Consider the following 19670-nt stretch of genomic DNA (forward strand, 5'->3'; position numbering starts at 1 on the left):
CATCAGATGGATTGCAGGGCACTTTTTCCTAACATATCTTGAACCAAAAGAACAAATGCCTTCCTGTTGTTCTTTTTTAAAACAGTGCAGGCTTCACTACCGCAGAAGCAAAATGAATAATGCAAGGAACAGGTGGAGCGGCATTTTCTTGGGATGGGGCAGAGGGAGGGTCCCTGCCAAAGCCTCTATTGCTCTTTATCCTGGCGGGGTAAAGGATTCAACATGCCTTTGCGGTGTTTTGGGCCTTGTGAGCAAAACCAGTGTGACCAATGTCACCAGCCCCAGGGGCCAACCAAGGGTTTCGGTTTTTCTTCCTTTAAAAATTTTCATGTAAAACGTTATTTCTGCAATTTCACTGCCACCATCAAGTGTATTTAAATTGCTTTTTTAAAAAAACTAAATCATATAAGGTAGCAAACCCCTAGCAAATGCAAGAGGAAATGAGTTTGATCAAGCTGGGAGGGAGCAGCTATAGCCAGGAAGAGGTCATTTATCCTTCCTGAAATTCCAATTTCGCTTGGATCGTCTGCTGTTTCTCCCCTTTGTGATTTGCTTATTGATCTCACATCGCCCTTGAGCTTATTAATTTCCCCCATGTGTTTATTTAATTGGCTTGTTGCGATTGCTAATCAGCGGCACTATTGATCTCCCCCTCCCCTAAACGTATGCCAGTGTGGTTGTTGTTAATGCATGCCATTTTTCTTTTCTTTGTTTGAGTATGGTAAACGTCTCAGTTGGCATATCTACGTTACTCATTCTCGAAAAAAGGAAACTAGTTTCCAACTTGCGTTCCGCTCTCATATTTCCCTATCAAGAAACTCAACGAATTGCTTTGTGCAGCGCTGTGTAAAGAATGTCCCTGAGCTTTTGCAGGCTGCAACTGCTGGGTGGCATTTTGCAAGGTTTCTTGAGGGGCAGGAGAGAGTTGCAATATTCTCAACGCCAAGAGGTTTAGCGATGAAAACAATGGAGGTGGCATCTTCCTCATCAGTGAAGGCTGGTCCCTTAAAGCAAACGGGTCACTGCCCTGCCAGCTTGAATCTAACCCCCAGCCCACGCAGCTGTCTCCTTACTTGTATCCAGTTGAGGAGGTAGCCCTGCTTGCTGAATTCCTCCTCTTCAATCTCCGTCTTGCCCTTTGTGAAACTCAGCAGGGAGGAGGATGGGAATGACTTTGCCTGTCCTTGGCTCTGGTTCCACCTGCTCCTGGCCTCCCTGTCTTCCACCCTACTGGCCACCATTACCCGCCACCTGGCCCCCTGAAACGCTTCTTGCTTTTCCCACCACTTCAAGCGGCGTGAAGCTGCTGAAACCAGCCTGCAGTTGTGGCAGTGCCCTGTTCCCACCAAAATGCCTTACTCAGTGAAAAAAGAACGCTACATCATGACACAGTCAGGGGCGGAGGAAGGGGGCGGTGGGGGCGGGTCACCCTGGGTGTAACCACTGAGGGGGGTGACAAAATGTGGGGTGGCACTTACTGTGGGGCTTGCAGCGCACCCAAGCCACGCATCTCTTCTGGGAGTGACGTGATGGCTTGGGTGCCCGCAAGCTCCACGCTGCCCCAAACAGTCCGCCCGCCACCTCCCCCTCAGCTGTAGGGCAGCTGAGGGGGAGGAGACAGGCAGACTACTCAGAGGCCCCACAGAGCGTCCTGTCCTGGCTGGCCCCGCCCCTCGGGCAGCTGGCCCCGCCTCTGGGCGCAGGGCACATGTGCCACCCCAGGTGCCCGATTGGCTTGCTCCACTGCTGGAGGCAGTGGGCTCATCCACACTTTGGAGTTGAAGCTCAGTTAAGCAAAACTCTTTGTATTTTCCGCGCATCTGTTAAGATTCAAATTGGGGGCAAGGTCAGATTTCCACAAGGCACAGCTGCAAATCAATGGGAGACGCTCTCAGACCCAGTGGAATTAATTGGTATACATTATACACAGTAGTGATCAAAAGTGTGGGTGAGCCCAGTGTTGTTCTGGAAGTAGCATTGGCAGGGGATGGAAATATGGCAGCCCCAGGTAGCCCCATGTGGGCTGCCATCTTTTGATTTCAGCAGTGCCTCAATTGAAATGACACTGTGCTATGATGATATGGCAGTCTTCCAGCCGAGGCATTCTGGGGAAACATGGTGACTTGCCTTGCAGTGAATCGCTGCATCTGTGTGCCCCTTGAAGCATTGGGAAAAATCTTCCACAGAGGGTCTGCAGTTACTTTGAACAAAGGGTCACCAAGCACTCTTCCCCAAACTACGGCTCCCAGGATATATTTCAAATGGGTCTGAACATGTGGCGTAGATACGCACAATATATATGTTGGTTTGAAATGTGTGAAAAGAGAAGTGTGTTCTAATCTGTTGTTGTTGTTCAGCTTTTTTGGTTTTTTGTTTTAAAGATCTTTCTTTTATTCTGCATCTTTCCCCTCCCCTTCCCTGTGTCTTTTTGTTTTTGTTTCTGTGTATATTGCTTTGCTCTTCATCCAGAACACCTTGGACAGCATGCAGGTATTTCGGTCAGAAAATAAAACCTCTTCTTTGCCCCCCTCTCCCCCTCAACTCCACACCAAAGCCAAATGAGCGCACACTCCCCACCCACCCCTTTGCATGAAATGCCCACGCAATAGAGCCCTTGTTCCAAAAGCATGTTTAGTTACTGATCCAGATACCACTGGGGGAGCCAGGTGAATCAAAGCCAGTGGTATTACCTGGTGAACTTGGCACAGAGAATGCTTTGTTACTCTCATACTCTCAAGCCTGCATTTTGATGTTGAGTGCTAGGATTTGTGAGCATGCCCAGTAAGAATGATTCAAAAGCTTCGTGCAAAGTAGTAATTTCCAGGTGTTGCGTATGGATTTGTCTGAATTCAGATTACGTGGCCAGCTGATTGGTTGACAAAGGGCTTATCTACCCCTCTGTCCCCCCCCCCCGGGAAACCCAATCTTTAGCACTGAATCGCAACAAACAGCAATCGGGTTTTCAGCGGTTTGCTGTTTGTTCTGATTTATCGCTAAAGAGCAGATTTTTCCAGAGAGAAATGGAGGGACAAAGGCAAAATGCCAGAACAACCGCTTTCAAGGCCCAGGACAAGCAGAAGTCTGAACAAGCCCTAAATAAGAAGACATGGTTATTTCATTGTTTCAGTTGCTAAAGGCAAGAATGGTGTCATGTAACTGGGGCCTGATAGTGAGTCAAATTCTGCCAGGGCGGTCCACCTACACATCACTACAGAAGAGGATGCAGATTTGCATAAAATGTGCATATGGTGATTTATATATATACAGATGCAAATTTTTAAATGATATAGTACATTTTAATTTGGAAAGGGCTATGATCTAGTGCCCTATATGCAGGCTTAGGCTGCATAGACACTATCTTTAGATCACGGTTACAGTTCCCAGCAACCCTCAACCAACTACAGTACCCAGAATTCTTTGAGGCAAAAAATGTGCCTTAAATTGTGTGGCATGCATGCAGCCTTAGTCTGCCGTCCAGGTACTCACTACTGTTGGGCAACTCCAAGACCCTGCTGTTCTGCATTCTTTCTCTTTAAACAGGACTTGGGCAGAACAGCCCTTCAGAGAGAGGGCACCTTCAGACCAGAGGAGCTTTCTCCGACTGTCTCAGATGGAGAACCACCCTCTGTAAAGTTGCCTCCCTCGTTACCCGAGTCCCTGGAAAACTGCTGTCAGTCAGAGCAGACAATACTGTGAACAGAGAGTCTGACTTGGTCTCCAGCCCATTCTCTTAGATAGGGAGAGAGGTCACCTGCAGTGAGAAAAAAAATATATCCAGAAGAAAACATGGAATTAATATTAATGATTTACCTTACAAGATTGACATAAGTATTACTGAGATAATACATGCAATGATCTTTGTATACTCCAAAGGATGAAGTTAGGGATGTGGAACTTGAGATCATGCAGATGCTACCAGGCTCCACCTTCCACCTTCCCTGATATTTGGCCATGCCAGCTGAGGCTGATGATGTCAAACTGTAACTTGGAGGCCTCAGCTTCTCCATTCCGGATCTAGGGAAGGAGCTTTGGCTTCCCATAGAGCAGAGATGGGGGCCCTGTGGCCCTCCAGATGTTGTTGGATTCCAACTCCCATCCAAAATGACCAACGGTCAGGGGATGGTGGAAGTTCATTAACATCTGGAAGGCCACAGGTTCCCCACCCCGGACTTAGGAGCAGGGCCACAACTCAGTGGCAGAGCCCATGCTTTGTAGGGGAAACCATTCCAGGTTCAATCCCTGGCATCTCTCATTAAAAAAAAAAGATCTCATGAAGTTGGTGAGATGGGAAAGACGCCCATCAGACACCCTGGTGGGCCACCAACCCTCAAAGGAGACAGCGCTGAGCTACTTTCTCAGGGAGAGGGAATAAATTTTGGCATAATAGCCTCCACAGTCCATTGAATCCAAAGTTGGAGTGAGTCTCAATTCAGAAATTCCACCCAGGAAGTTGCTCCTCTTGCAGCTGTTTTGCTTGCTTCTGCTTCTGCATCAGCTGTGACTATCCTAAAGTAGATGTTTTGTTCCAGGTTTTAATGTCTGCCCTAGATTTCCAAAGGGGAAGCCCATCCATGGGAAACTCTTCCCCTCATTCAATGCTTGCCCTGCCTCAACACACCTCAGGCAAAATGACTCAAAGTGGAAAGAAGGGCTGATCTTGTGGAAAGATCTGTTTTTTGGGGTGTGCACCATGTGGTGGGGTGTGGGGGCTTTTAGGGAAGTGATGCTTCCCCTGTCATGCTCCTTCTGGGGTAGTTTGCCACCTTTGGTCCCCACCCTGCACTAGACCCTCACTTGTGGCTCCTAAAAGCTGTCAGCATGCGACAGCAGCCACAGGTTTAACTGACTGGGTAAACCAGGGGAGGGTAGCCAATGGGTGTCAAACCCTCAATGAGTTAGGGACTTCTCCTGCATATGAAGACAGGCTCTGGCAGATGGAGTGAACAAGACCGAGAGTGGGTCCAATGATGAAGAAGGTAGAGGGAAGTGAGGGGCAGGTGGGGTCCAGCAACCTAGGAAAGCAGTTTCTGCTGAGGTCCCTACACTCCTGCAGGGGGCTGCTGTCAAACCCCGGATCTCCTGTTCCTGGTGCTCCTTTTCCTCTTCACAGTTGCTGCTTGTTCATCTGCCCTCTCTGGCCATTCATAGAGTGATGATAGAGAAGCAACTTCCTTCACTTGCCATTCCCTCTCTGGGTGGCTGCATAGATTGGACCCAGGGGCAAGTAAGACAGACTGCAGTGACCCAGAAGAGGAGGAGGAACAGCTGAGATCCCACAAAAGGGAGCTGAATTCAAACCCTGGTGTTCTGGGTTCGACTAAGAGATCTATTCCAAAGCTTTGCTTTTGTGGGTTCGGTAAAGAAAAATGGCCCCACCAAAGTTTTTCAGCTTGAAGTTCATGCTGCTTTCTGTTCCAACTAGAATTATTGAACAAAGCAATTCAGCAACATCTGGAAGTTATTCATTCATTGTTTGTTTTAAAAAAGGGACTATTGAGCATTTTCTGGAGTGTGGACTCTTGAATATGTTCTGTTAGGGCCAATTCATGGCATTGTTTTGGGAAATGGTGTGGTGGGTGACTGGCAAGCACTCCAACAGCCAGACACCCTTGAAAGTGAGGCATAATGGGGATATAATCCTCCTCTTATCTGACCTCAACCTCTGGATGTCCTCTTCCTGAGCATAGAATCATAGAATTGTAGAGATGGAATGAACCCTGAGGGTCATTTAATCCAACCCCCGGCAAACCAGTAGTCTAATAAAAGGACCATGCTTACAGCTCAATCCTGACAAAGTCTACTCAGAAGTAAATCCAGTTGAATTCAATGGGGCTTACTCCCAGGTAAGTGGAGTTAGGATTGCAGCCTTTGCAACCATGGCTAGCAAACACAGAGAATTCTAATCTGCATCAAGTTGTGAGAATAAATTCCATTAAGCGCTGATTTCACAGTGGAAGCATCACCTGGTTGCTTCACCACATGCCCAAACCACAGTTTATAAGTTCGCCCTTCTCTTTCTGTGCACAGTGGCATGGTGAGCAGCACTCTAGGTGCTTCATGGTGCAACCAGATTGCCTCTTCGTGGTGGATCTGGCATCCAGCAATCAGCTTTGCTGGCAGGGCTGTAGCCTAACAACAGCTTAGCATATCCTTTGCTTTTATGGAACACCAGTTCCCTTCCTGGAACTTAAGTGCCTAAGTCAGGCATAGGCAAATTCGGCCCTCCAGATGTTTTGGGACTACAACTCCCATCATCCCTAGCTAACAGGACTAACAGGGATGGTGGGAATTGTGGTCTCAAAACACCTGGAGGGCCAAGTTTGCCTATGCCTGGCCTGAGTTCACAGGGTTGGGATACCCTGGTCTCTTGAGGGAAGAGAGTGCTTGGCCAAATGGGACCTTTCCCTCCTTTCTTCTGAAGGCAGTTCCTCATAACCAGGGCTACGTGCGCCAAAACAAAACACCCCAAAACTCTGCACCAATGTGTAGATCCAGATTCCACAGCCCATTAGAATTCATTCTTTTATCCATTGAGGGTACAATCCTGTGCCATCCTATGTACCCCATGATGGCTCATCTGATGGCCATAAGAATAGGGGGGGAGTTAAATGGGGGTCACACCAGCTCCTTGATTCCCGATGCCCACGTGAATATGCCAGCACCCTGCCCACCCCAAGGGAAAAGCCACAACATATTATCTCCAAATGTTGTGACCCCACGTGGCGTGATCTCAGTTTTGGTGTTCTCCCTTTGCCCAGGCTAAGGTCCGTGAGCTAGAGGAGAAATGTCGGACGCAAGGCGAGCAATTTAACCTCCTCTCCAAGGAACTGGAAAGGTTTCGGCAGCAAGCTGGGAAGATTGATCTCCTGACGAGTAACTCGTTGGCATCCACGGATATCCTTGGCTCACCTAGCAAATCCCTGTCCCAGTTCATGAACGGAATTGCCACATCCTTAGGCAAAGGTAAGAGCCGAGTGCTTTGGTCCGTAGAATGTCTAGAAAGATCTGCCCATTTCTGGAATACAGTGATACCTCGGGTTACATACGCTTCAGGTTACAGACGCTTCAGGTTACAGACTCCGCTAACCCAGAAATAGTGCTTCAGGCTAAGAACTTTGCTTCAGGATAAGAACAGAAATCGGGCTCCGGCGGTGCGGCAGCAGCAGAAGGCCCCATTAGCTAAAGTGGTGCTTCAGGTTAAGAACAGTTTCAGGTTAAGAACGGACTTCTGGAATCAATTAAGTACTTAACCCGAGGTACCACTGTAGTACCGGAAGCTAGAACAAATCAATGTCATCATGTGTTTTGGAATATCGACGAGTGGTTCATATATATTCCCCAGTCTGGAGTCCTTCAACTCCCATCAGCACCAGCAGCAGGGTCAGTGACAATGGGAGCTGTAGGCCAACAGCATCCAATGGACATCAGACTGAGGAAGGCTAGACGTCATGAACAAACAGACCAGAGCTGCTCCCTCCCTCCTTCCCTTACACCAGGCAGCATGACGAAGTTGATGGAATTCAGCTTTTAGATCTCCCTCTCCCTGTCTGAACCCCCTCTTGAGTGGACCAGGACTGGAAGCTAGAATCAGACCCCATTCTGCAATCCTTCTTTTCAAGACAAGCACCAATCATAGCTTTCCGTTCCAGACAAAATGGCAAGTGATGGGTGGGGAAAGATTGCTGTGTGCAAGGGGAAGAGGGTCAGGGAGTGGGGACAGGATGAGCTCAGGGTGCCTTGTTTTTCATTAGGGTAACCACATAGAAGCATCGCCCCCAAATGTAAATGCATTCCCCACATAAGAGGACAAAAGAGGAAGCAGGCTTGCATAAAATGTGTGCATCTGAGTTTTATTATGCAAATTATAAATTTGCAAATTATGCAAATAATTGTTGTAATTTAAATATCATACCATAGAGAGGGAAGACAGTGACCAGGTGATCTCTGTATGCTCATTCTGCTGTCTGGGTGCTTATACGTAGTTGATGGGCAACTCAGTTCTCCTGCTCCTTTCCCTTAAGGCTCTTTCTCTTTAAATAGAGGGTTCCTTCTGATGGAGAACTATTCTCTGATCGCCCTTCCGACAGAGAAATGTTATCTGTAAAGTCAGACCCAGAACCCTACTGTCCATTCACGTAACGCCAGATCATGTCATTGCATCCGTAGCAGCCAAGAGACACTCAGTGAAGTTGAGTGAATCAGTTTTCCTTCTTGAGAATAGTCATGTGTTCTTTGAAATGTACCACTTCAGACATCAAGGGAAACAGTTGTTTGTGTGAATGGTAAGAGGCTGGGCTGTGCCCTTGAGCTCTGATCATGCCTTGCTTGACTGGATGGAGGACAGGTAGAAAGGGGTGTGTGAATGTGTGTACAAAATGGCACAAAGGTAAAAATTAGCATTCATTGTTCCACCCACCAGTGGTGCATGTCCCTTGCCTTGTTTCCCCCCGGGGAGGGGGATGTGGCCCTTGAGCTGGAAAAGGCCCCCCCCCAGCCCAGTGTAAAATATGCAGTTGTCCATTCCCTTTGCATTTTAAGGAACCAGAGGAAGTATTATAATTGTCACGGTCCGGTTCATGGGCGATCAAAGTCCCGGCTGGGGACGTCGGGAGCGGGGGCAAGATGGCAAGGTGGGAGCAGGAATGGGAGTTCAGAAGCCAGGAGTCAGGAAGTCTAAGGGTCAGAGAGCCGGGAGTCAAGAAGCCAAGGGTCAGGAAGCAAGGAGTCACGAAATCAAGGGTCCAAGGATCAAGGAGTCAAACGCAGCAAAGCAAGGGAATGTGTTGCTGTGGCAAAGAGCCAAAGGGAAATGCTGACCTTATATCCCTTCAAGGCTCTTGCCACCAGGTGCTGTGAGTTACCAATCAGCCTCACCTGTGTGGCTGCGCCTTGCCTCTTCAGAACAAACTTAGGAAGGCCCCAGTCCTGCAAAGTCCTATTGGTCACAGGGCCTGGCTCCTGCACGCACACCTGACAATAATCTAGAATTGAAGAGGAACATTGCAGGGTCATCATTCCCTCTGTTCCCACTTCTACTTTCTCTTGCCTTGCTGATTATAGTGTTCCTTAAGTTGTACATTTCCTAAACCATCACCTAAAAGCAGCAGCGTAGCTAGCCATTCGGGTGTGTGTGTCCTGCAGCTGGGGGCAGGGCAAGCCACCCATGGGGACGGGGCCTCTTCGCATGGAGCCTCTTCGCCACCACCCCCTCAGGTGTAGGGCGGCTGAGGGAGAGGTGGAGGGCAGGCGCAAGCCCCACGTTGCCGTTTCAGGCAGCGCGGAGCCCACAGGAGCCCAAGCCCCCACGTCACTCCCAGGAGAGACACGTGGCTTGGGCACCCTGAAGGCCCCGCATTAAGTGCCGGCCCCCGCAGTGTGGCGCTCAGTGCCAGCTGCATGTCATTACATTTGTTGACTGAACTAAAAAGTTTCGTGAGCCCTTTAAAAAAACCACCAACCTCATATTTTTGTCATTGTGTCACCCCCCTCAGGGATGACACCCGGGGCAGACCACACCTCCACACCCCCTTCCTCTGCCTAAAAGCTTTTGTTTGGTTCATCTGGTGTAGTGATGGGGCTTTGGCTGAGGCTTTTCTGTCTTGCCAATAGTAGCTACTGCTAACTAGCAGAGCCTCGTCTCCTTAGCTTGCTTTTAAGTGCATCAATAATTTCCAAAGGTCACAGCTGCAGCGCTGGCTGGAGGGTCACCCGAGGACACTTGGAATCATTCCAGTGTGCCAATTTGCACACGTAGTTCTGTCTCCCACAGGCCCTTGCCCTCTGATGAGGCTTGGCGCTGGCAAGTTGGGCCAATTCGGATGTCACATGTGTGTGTGCTTATTATTGAACAAACGCTTGCCAGTTCAACTACAAAACTGTGTGTTGTGAGTTGAGGAGGTTTCCCTATTATTTTCCTTAGAGCTAGCAGACATCTGATATTGGATTTCTGGGTGAGTTTAAATAAACGTGCATGTATCTGGCTTGACCCTTATATGAAGTCGTGGGCAGAGCCTGGAAAGGCTCGTTTTAAAAAGGAACTAGTCCAAATTCAATTTGTCTGAAAAGTAACTAATTCCAGCTAACACCCTTTTACAAAATGAATTTGTTCTGTGCATGTTTCAGTTCAAGTTCATCCTCTGTGGGTTGAGGCAGGTGTGGAATTAAGCATTCAGAACGTTACAAACTGCCGCAGTGGAAAGCATCAAAACACTCTCACACACACTGCAATGTGAATAGTTTGATTTATTTCCCCCCAATGATTGTGAATTTTAAAGGCCCAAAGAGTCTATAAACAGTTAAAAACACACACACGTGAGAATGAACTCGTTCAGAGTTCTACCCTGAAACAAACTTCATTCATGTTTAGGTCACCTGGCAATTATGGGAAGTGCTTTCAGATGTCTTTGAGCAGATTTGGTGCACTTTGTTAAACTCAACCTAGTTCAATCCAAATTCTGCTTGTGGGAAACATTCCTGCTTCTGTGTGTACAAGGAAACCTTACTGGGCCATACCCAACGCCCAGCAGATATTCCTGATCATATGCAGACATCTGAGCAACCATCACTTTGGATTTAATAGATTTTTACCCTGCTCTTCAAATAGAATTTACCAGGGTGACCAAACACAATGCCTTGCTGGAGGTATCTAAGTGGAGGCTGCAAGGCACTCTGTCAGGGATGCTGTAGTTGTGGGATTCCTGCACTGAGCAAAGATTGGACCCTTGCAACTAAGGGCCCAACTTCCATAGAATTCTTCTCTCATCCATCACCTGGACCCGGCTCTGACATTAAACAGAGTGAAGCGTCTGCCTCAGATGGTGAATGTGGTGGGGTGCTGGGGCTGGTGTTTGCAAGGATGATTTTCCTTCCAGCCTGCCTTATCCAGAGTCATCAGTGTTTCTGCTTCATGGCAGTTCGGTTCCAGCCAAATACTATGTTAGTCGCTGTCTGCTGTTTAATGGAATCTACCTAATTATTTCTGCAGCTAATGAATTTAATGTAATTATTGACATAATTATTTCCACACTATTTATTTTAATGCAAAGGCTGTGCACTTTGATGCAAAATATGCACAGTTTAAGTAGGAAAATAACCATTATGATCGTGTATCATTTGTAGACTGAAAATGAAAACGGCAAGTGCCATTTTGTATTTATTTACAGTGGACGCTCGGGTTTCAAACATGATCCGTGCGGGAAGCATGTTTGCAACCTGCAGCGCCATGTGTGCACATGCAAGGGTTGTGATTCGGCACTTCTGCGCATGTGCAAAGCACGATTTAGCGCTTCTGCACATGCGCGACCGTCGAAACCCGGAAGTAACCCATTCTGGTACTTCTGGGTTTTGGCGTGTCCCTAACCTGAAAAAGGGACGCGGGTGGCGCTGTGGGTAAAAGCCTCAGCGCCTAGGGCTTGCCGAGCGAAAGGACGGCGGTTCGAATCCCCGCGGCGGGGTGCGCTCCCGCTGCTCGGTCCCAGCACCTGCCAACCTAGCAGTTCGAAAGCACCCCCGGGGGCAAGTAGATAAATAGGTACCGCTTACCAGCGGGAAGGTAAACGGCGTTCCGTGTGCTGCGCTGGCTCGCCAGATGCAGCTTTGTCACGCTGGCCACGTGACCCGGAAGTGTCTCTGGACAGCGCTGGCCCCCGGCCTCTTGAGTGAGATGGGCGCACAAACCCCAGAGTCTGTCAAGACTGGCCCGTTCGGGCAGGGGTACCTTTACCTTTACCTTTAACCTGAAAAAACACAACCTGAGGCCTCTGTAACCCGAGGTATGACTGTATTTTATTTCAGAAAGTTTATACACCGCGTGACTGTAAAAACAAAAGGCAATGCAGTTAGCATAGAATAAAATGATCAGAAGAAAACATTTCAAAACAAAAAAATCAGCAATAAGCCAAAAAAAATTAAAGCATACATCCATTTGCTGGGCTGATTTCTATTGTGGACATGGGACAAATGAGCAAACACCAGCAATTATTGCTTCTCTCTGTATTTTCATCAGAATTCTTTGACATTCCTGGGTGTTGGAGCAATCTTTTCAAACTTCCAGAACCTGAAAAGCTGAATTATGGACTGTTGCCATGTGTACACACTTTGGGTTCAGAGCTGGGACGTGAGAAATGTAAAAACAAAAAGCTTTGTCAGGTTGCATTAAATTGTACAAGCCAAATCCACTTTGAAAAGTCACAGAAGTCTTCCAGCTGCAGCCAATTGGGAATCCGTTCTGGGTAAAAAGATAGCAATCTTCTTGGCACAGCCAATCAGTAAGATATTCTGTTCATCAGATATCAAGGACAGTTTAATGCGCTCTCCTGGGCGTTCAGAATAGTCCATAATTGATCAATCAATAGCAGTATGAATTACTTTGTGCAAATGTTCTTTAAGTGCTGCTGGCTAATTTGTGCCCTGAGACCTTTAAATTGAGGAGTCTGCCACACTGCAGTGTTTTCTGTTAGTGAATACTTTTGCTTTCTGTGGGGCTCTTGCCTGGGCCTTGTTTAGGAGGTGGCTGAATACCAATTTCTAGGAATTAAAACTGAGGAGGGCACTGTTACAGTCAAGTCCTGCTTCCAAGTTTACCAGAAGCATTGGGATGCTCAACGTAAGAGCAGGGGGCAGGACTAGTTGGACCTTTCTAGTCCAAGAGAGCCTTGTGTTCTTAGGGCCATTCCATACAAGGCTAAATTTGCCGTTGAGCACCCCATCTCCCCAACCCACACACCCCACCACCCATACTTCATACCCTCCTTGTTTTCACCTCACTGGAATGTGCCCTTGAATTCTGATAATGCCTCTTGCTCGCCTGGATGGACAGACATGTGTGAGTGTAAACAAAATGGTTGGTGTACAAATTGTTAGAATATTCCGTTCCACCTTAAGGGACAGGCATAATTGTTGTGTGTCACATGCCTGTTTACACTCCAGCACAGCTTGCTGGGAACTTCCATTTGTGTATAGCTTTCGCTTTTAGCATTCTTGCTTTGGACACGAAGGGGATCAGAAATGTTTTCCTTTTGTCCGGATGTATGCTGAATAAACTGCTTGTAAATATGCTTACACAACCTCTCCTGACGCTTCTGTTTGCGCGTTATCTCTGCTGAGTTGCGTGCCCCAGCTTCTGAAGCTGTTGGTTGCAGATGCTGCAACAAGGACTGGAGATCGCCTGGCACACTGGCCAGTGGGCTGGTGCTAGCTGGGGGCCTGCCAATTGCCCCCGTTTCCTTGGTTGTATGCCAACACAAATGTCATTGCTCCACTCACTTTTGCTTTGGGCTCTCTGCCCATCACCAGTAGCATATGGGCCTCAGAAGGTTGCCCACAAGGGAATGATGTGTTCCCCAGGGGTCATGAAGGTTCTTCAGCCCTGGTCTAGATGAATATGCTCAGGCGACTGGGATGATTTCATCTGGGAAGGAATGGTGCTCACAGTTTACAGTGCTTCAGAATAATTAAAGCCAATTGCAGAGGATGAGTCATGGCGCCAGCCTCTGAAAGCCAGCTGTTTATGTGCTTCAAGACGCTTTCTGGGATTCAGAACAGAATCTGGGAACTTGGGTTGACTAGCAGATTTCCTGCAGATCCCTTGCAGAAATTGAATCAGTGGTACACTTAAGTAATTATTATTATTTATTAAATTTGAATACCACTCTTCATCTGTAGATCTCACAACATAAAAAACACAAAATACAGTGGTACCTCTGGTTACAAACTTAATTCGTTTTGGAGGTCCATTCTTAACCTGAAACCATTCTTAACCTGAGGTACCACTTTAGCTAATGGGGCCTCCTGCTGCCGCCTGCTCATCCTAAGGTAAAGTTCTTAACCTGAGGTACTACTTCTGGGTTAGCCAGAGTCGGTAACCCAAAGTGTTTGTAACCCAAGGTGTTTGTAACCCAAGGTACCACTGTACATAATAAAACAAAAACAAACACAAACCAATAACCTTCCAGTCATCTCATGGAGGAGGCACATGAATAATGGCCTCAGGCAATGATCACAGGGTCTGACTCAGTCCACATGAAGAGATTTGGTCCTTGAGGTATTGCTGCCCTGAGTAATGTCAGGCTCTAGACTTATTTGTCTTACTCCACTCCCTCTTTAAGATAGCAATGTGTCTTCTTTTACTTAATTCAAAATGTAGCTAACCAGGGTCTCGTGAATAGGGCCCTGGAAGCCTGCCTGGGCAAGAACCCACAAATGTGAGTTTGGAAAGGGTGCACCCATATTTGTGTACAAGCAGGAGGAGGAAAGGGCATTTTCTTCTTTAACCAAAGTGTTGGGACTCCATAGGGCTTTTTGACAAGGTGGTCGTACCCCACCCGGTGCAGTATTAGGTCCTTGATTTTTGACAAAATCTCTAAATGCTGCAGCGAGTTGTGTCTGCAAAATGGCCGTTTTGAAGAAGCAGGGTTCTTTTTTTTTGAGGGGGGGGGAGGGAGGGACGTGCTGTACTCTGTTTGCCTCTGCTCTACACTGTTGTTCCCTGGGAGCTGCAAATATGGAAGCAGAAAATAGCAAATGGAGCCTAATTATATCAGCAGTAGCAGCAGCTGTAGCAAAGCCACAGCGGCCAATTTAGGACGGTGCTGACATCCTCAAATATCCTTTCCGAACCTCTCTGCCTCCCTCCCCCATCCTTTTAATTAAAATAGTCTACAGTCTACTTTTCAAAGCCTGGATCTGTGCATATGGTTCAGGGTGAAAATTTATATCTGACTCATCCAGGTCTCTGACTCCAAATCAGTTCAAAAAATAAGTTTGCTGTTGCCTGCTCTTTTCTGCTCTCTGGTGTGCCTGCAAGAGCCCCTTACACCTGCCATTTCTTCCATAGCCCAGACTACATGTTGTGGGGCTTCATAGCCCTACTAATTGCAGATAGACAATACAATGCTTCCTGTCATGCCCTTTGCTGTAAAACAGTTGCCTGGAGGTGGTGATGCCATCATGCAATGTGTTGCTGCAAACTGCAAACTTAGGACCAATCTGAAGAGTCCTTCTTGTGGTATAGCCCTTTCCAGCCAGAAAGAACCAGGTTTAGTGTCCAAATGTATAGAGAGCTAATCCCGGCTTTCCTGAGTGAGATACACATGTTTGCGTCCCATTCTTACATTACTCCTTCCCCCATTGTTTGGCCATGCTTTAAATATCTCCAGGTGCCTGCAAAAGACCCATTTATTGAGCATTCATCCTGATTTTCTTGCATAAAGCTTCCATGGGAATTAGACGGTGCCTGCTTTTTATTGAGCATTCTTTCTGATTTGTTTGCAAGGCAGTTATGCCAGAATGAGCGTCCTGATTTGATTGTGGAGTGGTTATGCATTTCCATGAATCAATCATATATCTGATACCTTCTTTATGCATTTCCCCATCACTTTCCTAACAGCAAAAGTGGATTTGTTGGGTTCACACCTACACCATACGTTTAAATCACATTCAGCACACATTTAAAACACTAGGTATCTCCCAAGGAATCCTGGGAACTGTAATTTAGCCACCACAGGACACAGTTTCTGGCACACACGGCACACTACCACTCCCAGGATTGTTTAGGGGAAGCCTTGAGCTTTAAATGCATGGTGTAGATTTGTGACAGAGAGCTTTGATCCACTTTGATTGCATTCTCCTAAATTTGAACATGTGGAGAGGCTTATTATAGCCATTCTTTTCATGTGGTAAGCAGTTAATTTGCCATAGTTCACCACCTAAAGGTAAAGGGACCCCTTACCATTAGGTCCAGTTGTGACCGACTCTGGGGTTGCGGCGCTCATCTCGCTTTATTGGCTGAGGGAGCCGGCATACAGCTTCCGGGTCATGTGGCCAGCATGACTAAGCCGCTTCTGGCGAACCAGAGCAGCACATGAAAACGCCGTTTACCTTCCCGCCAGAGCGGTACCTATTTATCTGCTTGCACTTTGATGTGCTTTCGAACTGCTAGGTTGGCAGGAGCAGGGACCGAGCAACAGGAGCTCACTCCATTGCGGGGATTCGAACTGCTGACCTTCTGATCGGAAAGTCCTAGGCTCTGTGATTTAACCCACAGCGCCACCCGCATCCCTAGTTCACCACCTAGTCCTGGCAATTACATGCCCACTTCAGCACTAAGCTTTCCCTGACACACAATGTGTGAAATGGTCCAAAATGTGAGCAAGTTAAAATGAGACAGATACACCAACCCTTTGCAAGTTATCTCTCCACCCCCCCCACCCCTGCTTAAGATTCACAAACATTTCCTTCTTGCCCGCTGAAGTTTGACCCATCAGTCTTTGTGCGACTCTATGCAGAGATGGCACCTGGTTTTGGAGGGCTCCCTGCGGTCTGGACTCTTTAGCCCTGTGGAGTGCCCTCCATTTTGCCTATGGTAGAAGTGATTTCTCAGGGCAGCTATAAAACAAAATGGCTGTGTTTCAGAGACACTCAAGTCTATTTTAGCACCATGCAGATACTGCGAGTAGACTGCAGCTATGTCATAGAGACATAGACTATTAATTTCTGGGTGAAGATGAAAATAGTAATAAGGTCTGTGCCAAATTCTGTTTGGGAAGCTTTTGGTATGAAAGTTGTGCTTTTTGGAGGGGGGGGGGATGAACGAATTCCTATGCCCCACAAATAACCCAGAGATGCATTTTTTTAAAAGGGTACATTCTACTCATGTAAAAACACACTGATTCCCAGACCGTCCATGGGCTGGATTTAGAAGCCGATTGGGCCGGATCCGGCCCCCAGGCCTTAGTTTGCCTACCCATGCCATAGGACAGTAACAAGGAGAATTGGCCTTTGCAATTGGCCTTCCTCCTCAAATCATCCTAAACAGCTGCTCTTCTGTTCGACATTCAGCACCATTGCTGTTGGACAGCTCCCTTATCTTGTTCAGAAGGCCAGAAACAGCACATTGCAGCCTTAAGAATCCCCATTTGGGATGTTCCTTGAGCTCCATGTGGGAAGCAACGGGTGTACAGGATTTGGGGGAGGCAGATGGGATTTGAAACCAACTCAATACCATGTAGCCAACATGATGAGCTAATTGATACCTTTTGGGGAAAAGTTAGCTCCCTCCAAAGCTCTCTCTTTAAAAAAATAAATACTCATAACTGGTGATTGATTTCTAAGTCAAGCTGAGAGGAGTTCACTCATCACAAATCTTCATATGTTCAAGCTACCACTCTCTTGATACACCTTTCTGGACTCTGGGTTGGTTCTAGGGGTAAAGCTGGTCCTCTTCTGAGCCCACAGACATCCTGTTGCCAATGTTAGTGTATGGATATGCTTAGGAAGGAGGGGAAGTTGTCTTCCATCACTGGTTGTGTAATGGGAACTGTCCAAAAGATGTGATTTGATGTTCATACAGCATCATCATAAGACTAAGTAACATAGGCAGCTGTCAGAGGTAAGCCAAGAGATGGGGGGCCCAGGAGTCCTGCCCACCCCTGTAATCTAAAATCAGTAGCTAAGGGGGCTGGAACATAAGGTGATGGAACTGCCGTCCCTAATAATAATAATAATAATAATAATAATAATAATAATAATAATAATAATAATAATTTGTGTGTTGCTGCAAGATTGCCACTATACCTGCCAGTTTCCTGAGATGTTACTTCCTTTCTCTTTTTCACACAGGTCATGAAAGCTCCTCAGGAGGCCACTGTGTGATCTCAGAGTTCATACGACCCCTACAACTATCCGGTGACAAACCAGAGCAATTGTCCATCAAGCCAACTTTCCTGTCCCGGTCACGATCTGGCAGCCCAAGATGCAGGTTTGAATCAGACGTAAGTTGTAAACGGCTTTGGACAAACCTGACTCTTCTTCAACTGTTGGGACTAGTTTTTCATTAAGAAGGGCTGATGATATAGATCAGGTTTAAGGAACCCCTGGTTCTCCAGAGGTTTCTTAACACACACACACACATTCAGTTTTCAAAAATTTCAGATACACACCTTACAATCACATACTTCCAATACAAATACATATTAGACTTCCCCCCTTTGGTGGTTTCTTGTCCTATTTGAATTTTTAACACTGCATTTCCCACTGTGCTCCGTTTTTTAGTTATTCTATGATTTTTCTTTATAATAATTTTAATTGCTTGATTTAAGTTAACCCTACTAATGCACTTACTTGCATCCCATAATTTTTCAGATATTCTACAAATGTTCCCCACTCTTTAATCATTTTCCTCCCTCTTGATTTCTTACTGCACCTGTTAATTCTGCCATTTTGGCATAATCCATCAGTTTAATCAGCCACTCTTCCTTGGTTGGTACAGCATCCTCTTTCCACCTCTGGGCAAATACCATTCTGGCTGCAGTTGTGGCATACATAAACAAATTTTCAGGTCCTTCAGAATCTCTGTATTCTGCCTTTGGTCATGCTTGCTGGGGCTAAGGGGAGTTTAGCAACATCGGGAGGGCCAAAGGTTCCCCATACATGATGTAGGTAACATGACTGTGTGCACCAATCCCAAGGAAAATGGTCGAGTTTGCACGTTGAGTACAAACAAAAGTCAGAATGTTTCATTATATTTTTAACATTTTGTTGGAAGCTGCCTAGAGTGGCTGGGGAAACCCAGCCAGATGGGTGGGGTATAAATTCATTATTATTATTATTATTATTATTATTATTATTATTATTATTAAAATTGAAGCACCCTGGAAATGGCAGACTTCCCCCTCTCCTCACACCCCTGCTCCCTTATCCTCTTATGTCCCTCCAGTCCTTTTGAGATGAGCCAAAATTCCCTATTTTGTCCAACCCAGTGAACTATGGTTTTGCACTTGCCCTGCAAACTAGGCTCATAAGCTAGGATCAAACCCCAGTTTCCAGGGCAAGCAGAATCCATTATTTGCTGGTTCTGGTGAAATGACAAACAATGGTTCACCTCAGGCATGGCTCAAGGGGGAGTTTGGTCATGGTGGGCAGGGAAGGGCCGGGAGCGCTGATTCTCATTGCTCACTCAAGAAACACAAAACTTCGGTCTATTGCTATGTCTGAACACTCGGGTGTTACCTGAGCAGTTACCCCTGTAATGATTCTAGACCTCTTCCTGTTTTAATTGCTGGATAACCAGACATATATAATGTAAAGGGAGCCTTGCTTCAATGGAGACAGCCAAGAGGGTACACAGCCCTGTTGGTTTTTTAAATAATAATGTCAGCAGTGGTGCTAGAGGGAAAACACAATCTGAATAAGATATAAGAAAATGATATTGAAATGTCAGGACATGCTTATGGGGGTAAGTTTACACTGTGCTTTTCTTTCTTTCTCCCCATCCCAACATTTTTTTATAAATGCTCTTGTATGTGTTTATGCACATAAGCATTCATCTTTCACTTTACTTTGTATGGTACTTGATACTTGAATTAACAACATGCACCCCGCTTACATCAGGAATCAGTTCCACTCCCAAGAGGAGCAAATTCCCAAGTGGGGCCAGTCCCAGTAATGTTTGCATTTTGAACCAAATGTAAAAGGTGTCAAACACAAGCCCCTCTTGCAGAGTGCAGTTTAAGACTTCAGATTGTTCCTTTGCAGACACATCAAGTTGGACAGTTTGACATTAATGGGGCAAAAGTGTGTATACCTTCTATACACACTTACCTCAGAGTAAATCTCATTGAACTGTAGGACTTTCTTCTGAGCAGAAAGGAATAGGATTGTACTGTTTGTGCGTT

The 19670-nt window shown here is 46.6% G+C and overlaps 1 protein-coding gene across 14 annotated transcripts in view; it reads left to right on the plus strand.

Moving 5' to 3' along the window:
* RIMBP2 (RIMS binding protein 2) overlaps positions 1–19670 on the plus strand; it is a 211135-nt gene that overhangs the window by 134639 nt on the left and 56826 nt on the right. For 8 of the 14 annotated variants that reach the window (XM_082204081.1, XM_082204078.1, XM_082204073.1 and 5 more), the window contains 3 exons: positions 2470–2490; positions 6759–6963; positions 17617–17768. In XM_082204081.1, the coding sequence (XP_082060207.1) occupies positions 2470–2490; positions 6759–6963; positions 17617–17768 (378 nt within the window). The remainder of the gene's footprint in view (positions 1–2469; positions 2491–6758; positions 6964–17616; positions 17769–19670) is intronic. The other 6 variants (XM_082204082.1, XM_082204076.1, XM_082204074.1 and 3 more) reach the window with 1 other exon arrangement.

This window comes from Podarcis vaucheri (genome assembly GCF_965113315.1).
Source record: "Podarcis vaucheri genome assembly, chromosome: 16".
Taxonomy (NCBI): Eukaryota; Metazoa; Chordata; class Lepidosauria; order Squamata; family Lacertidae; genus Podarcis; species Podarcis vaucheri.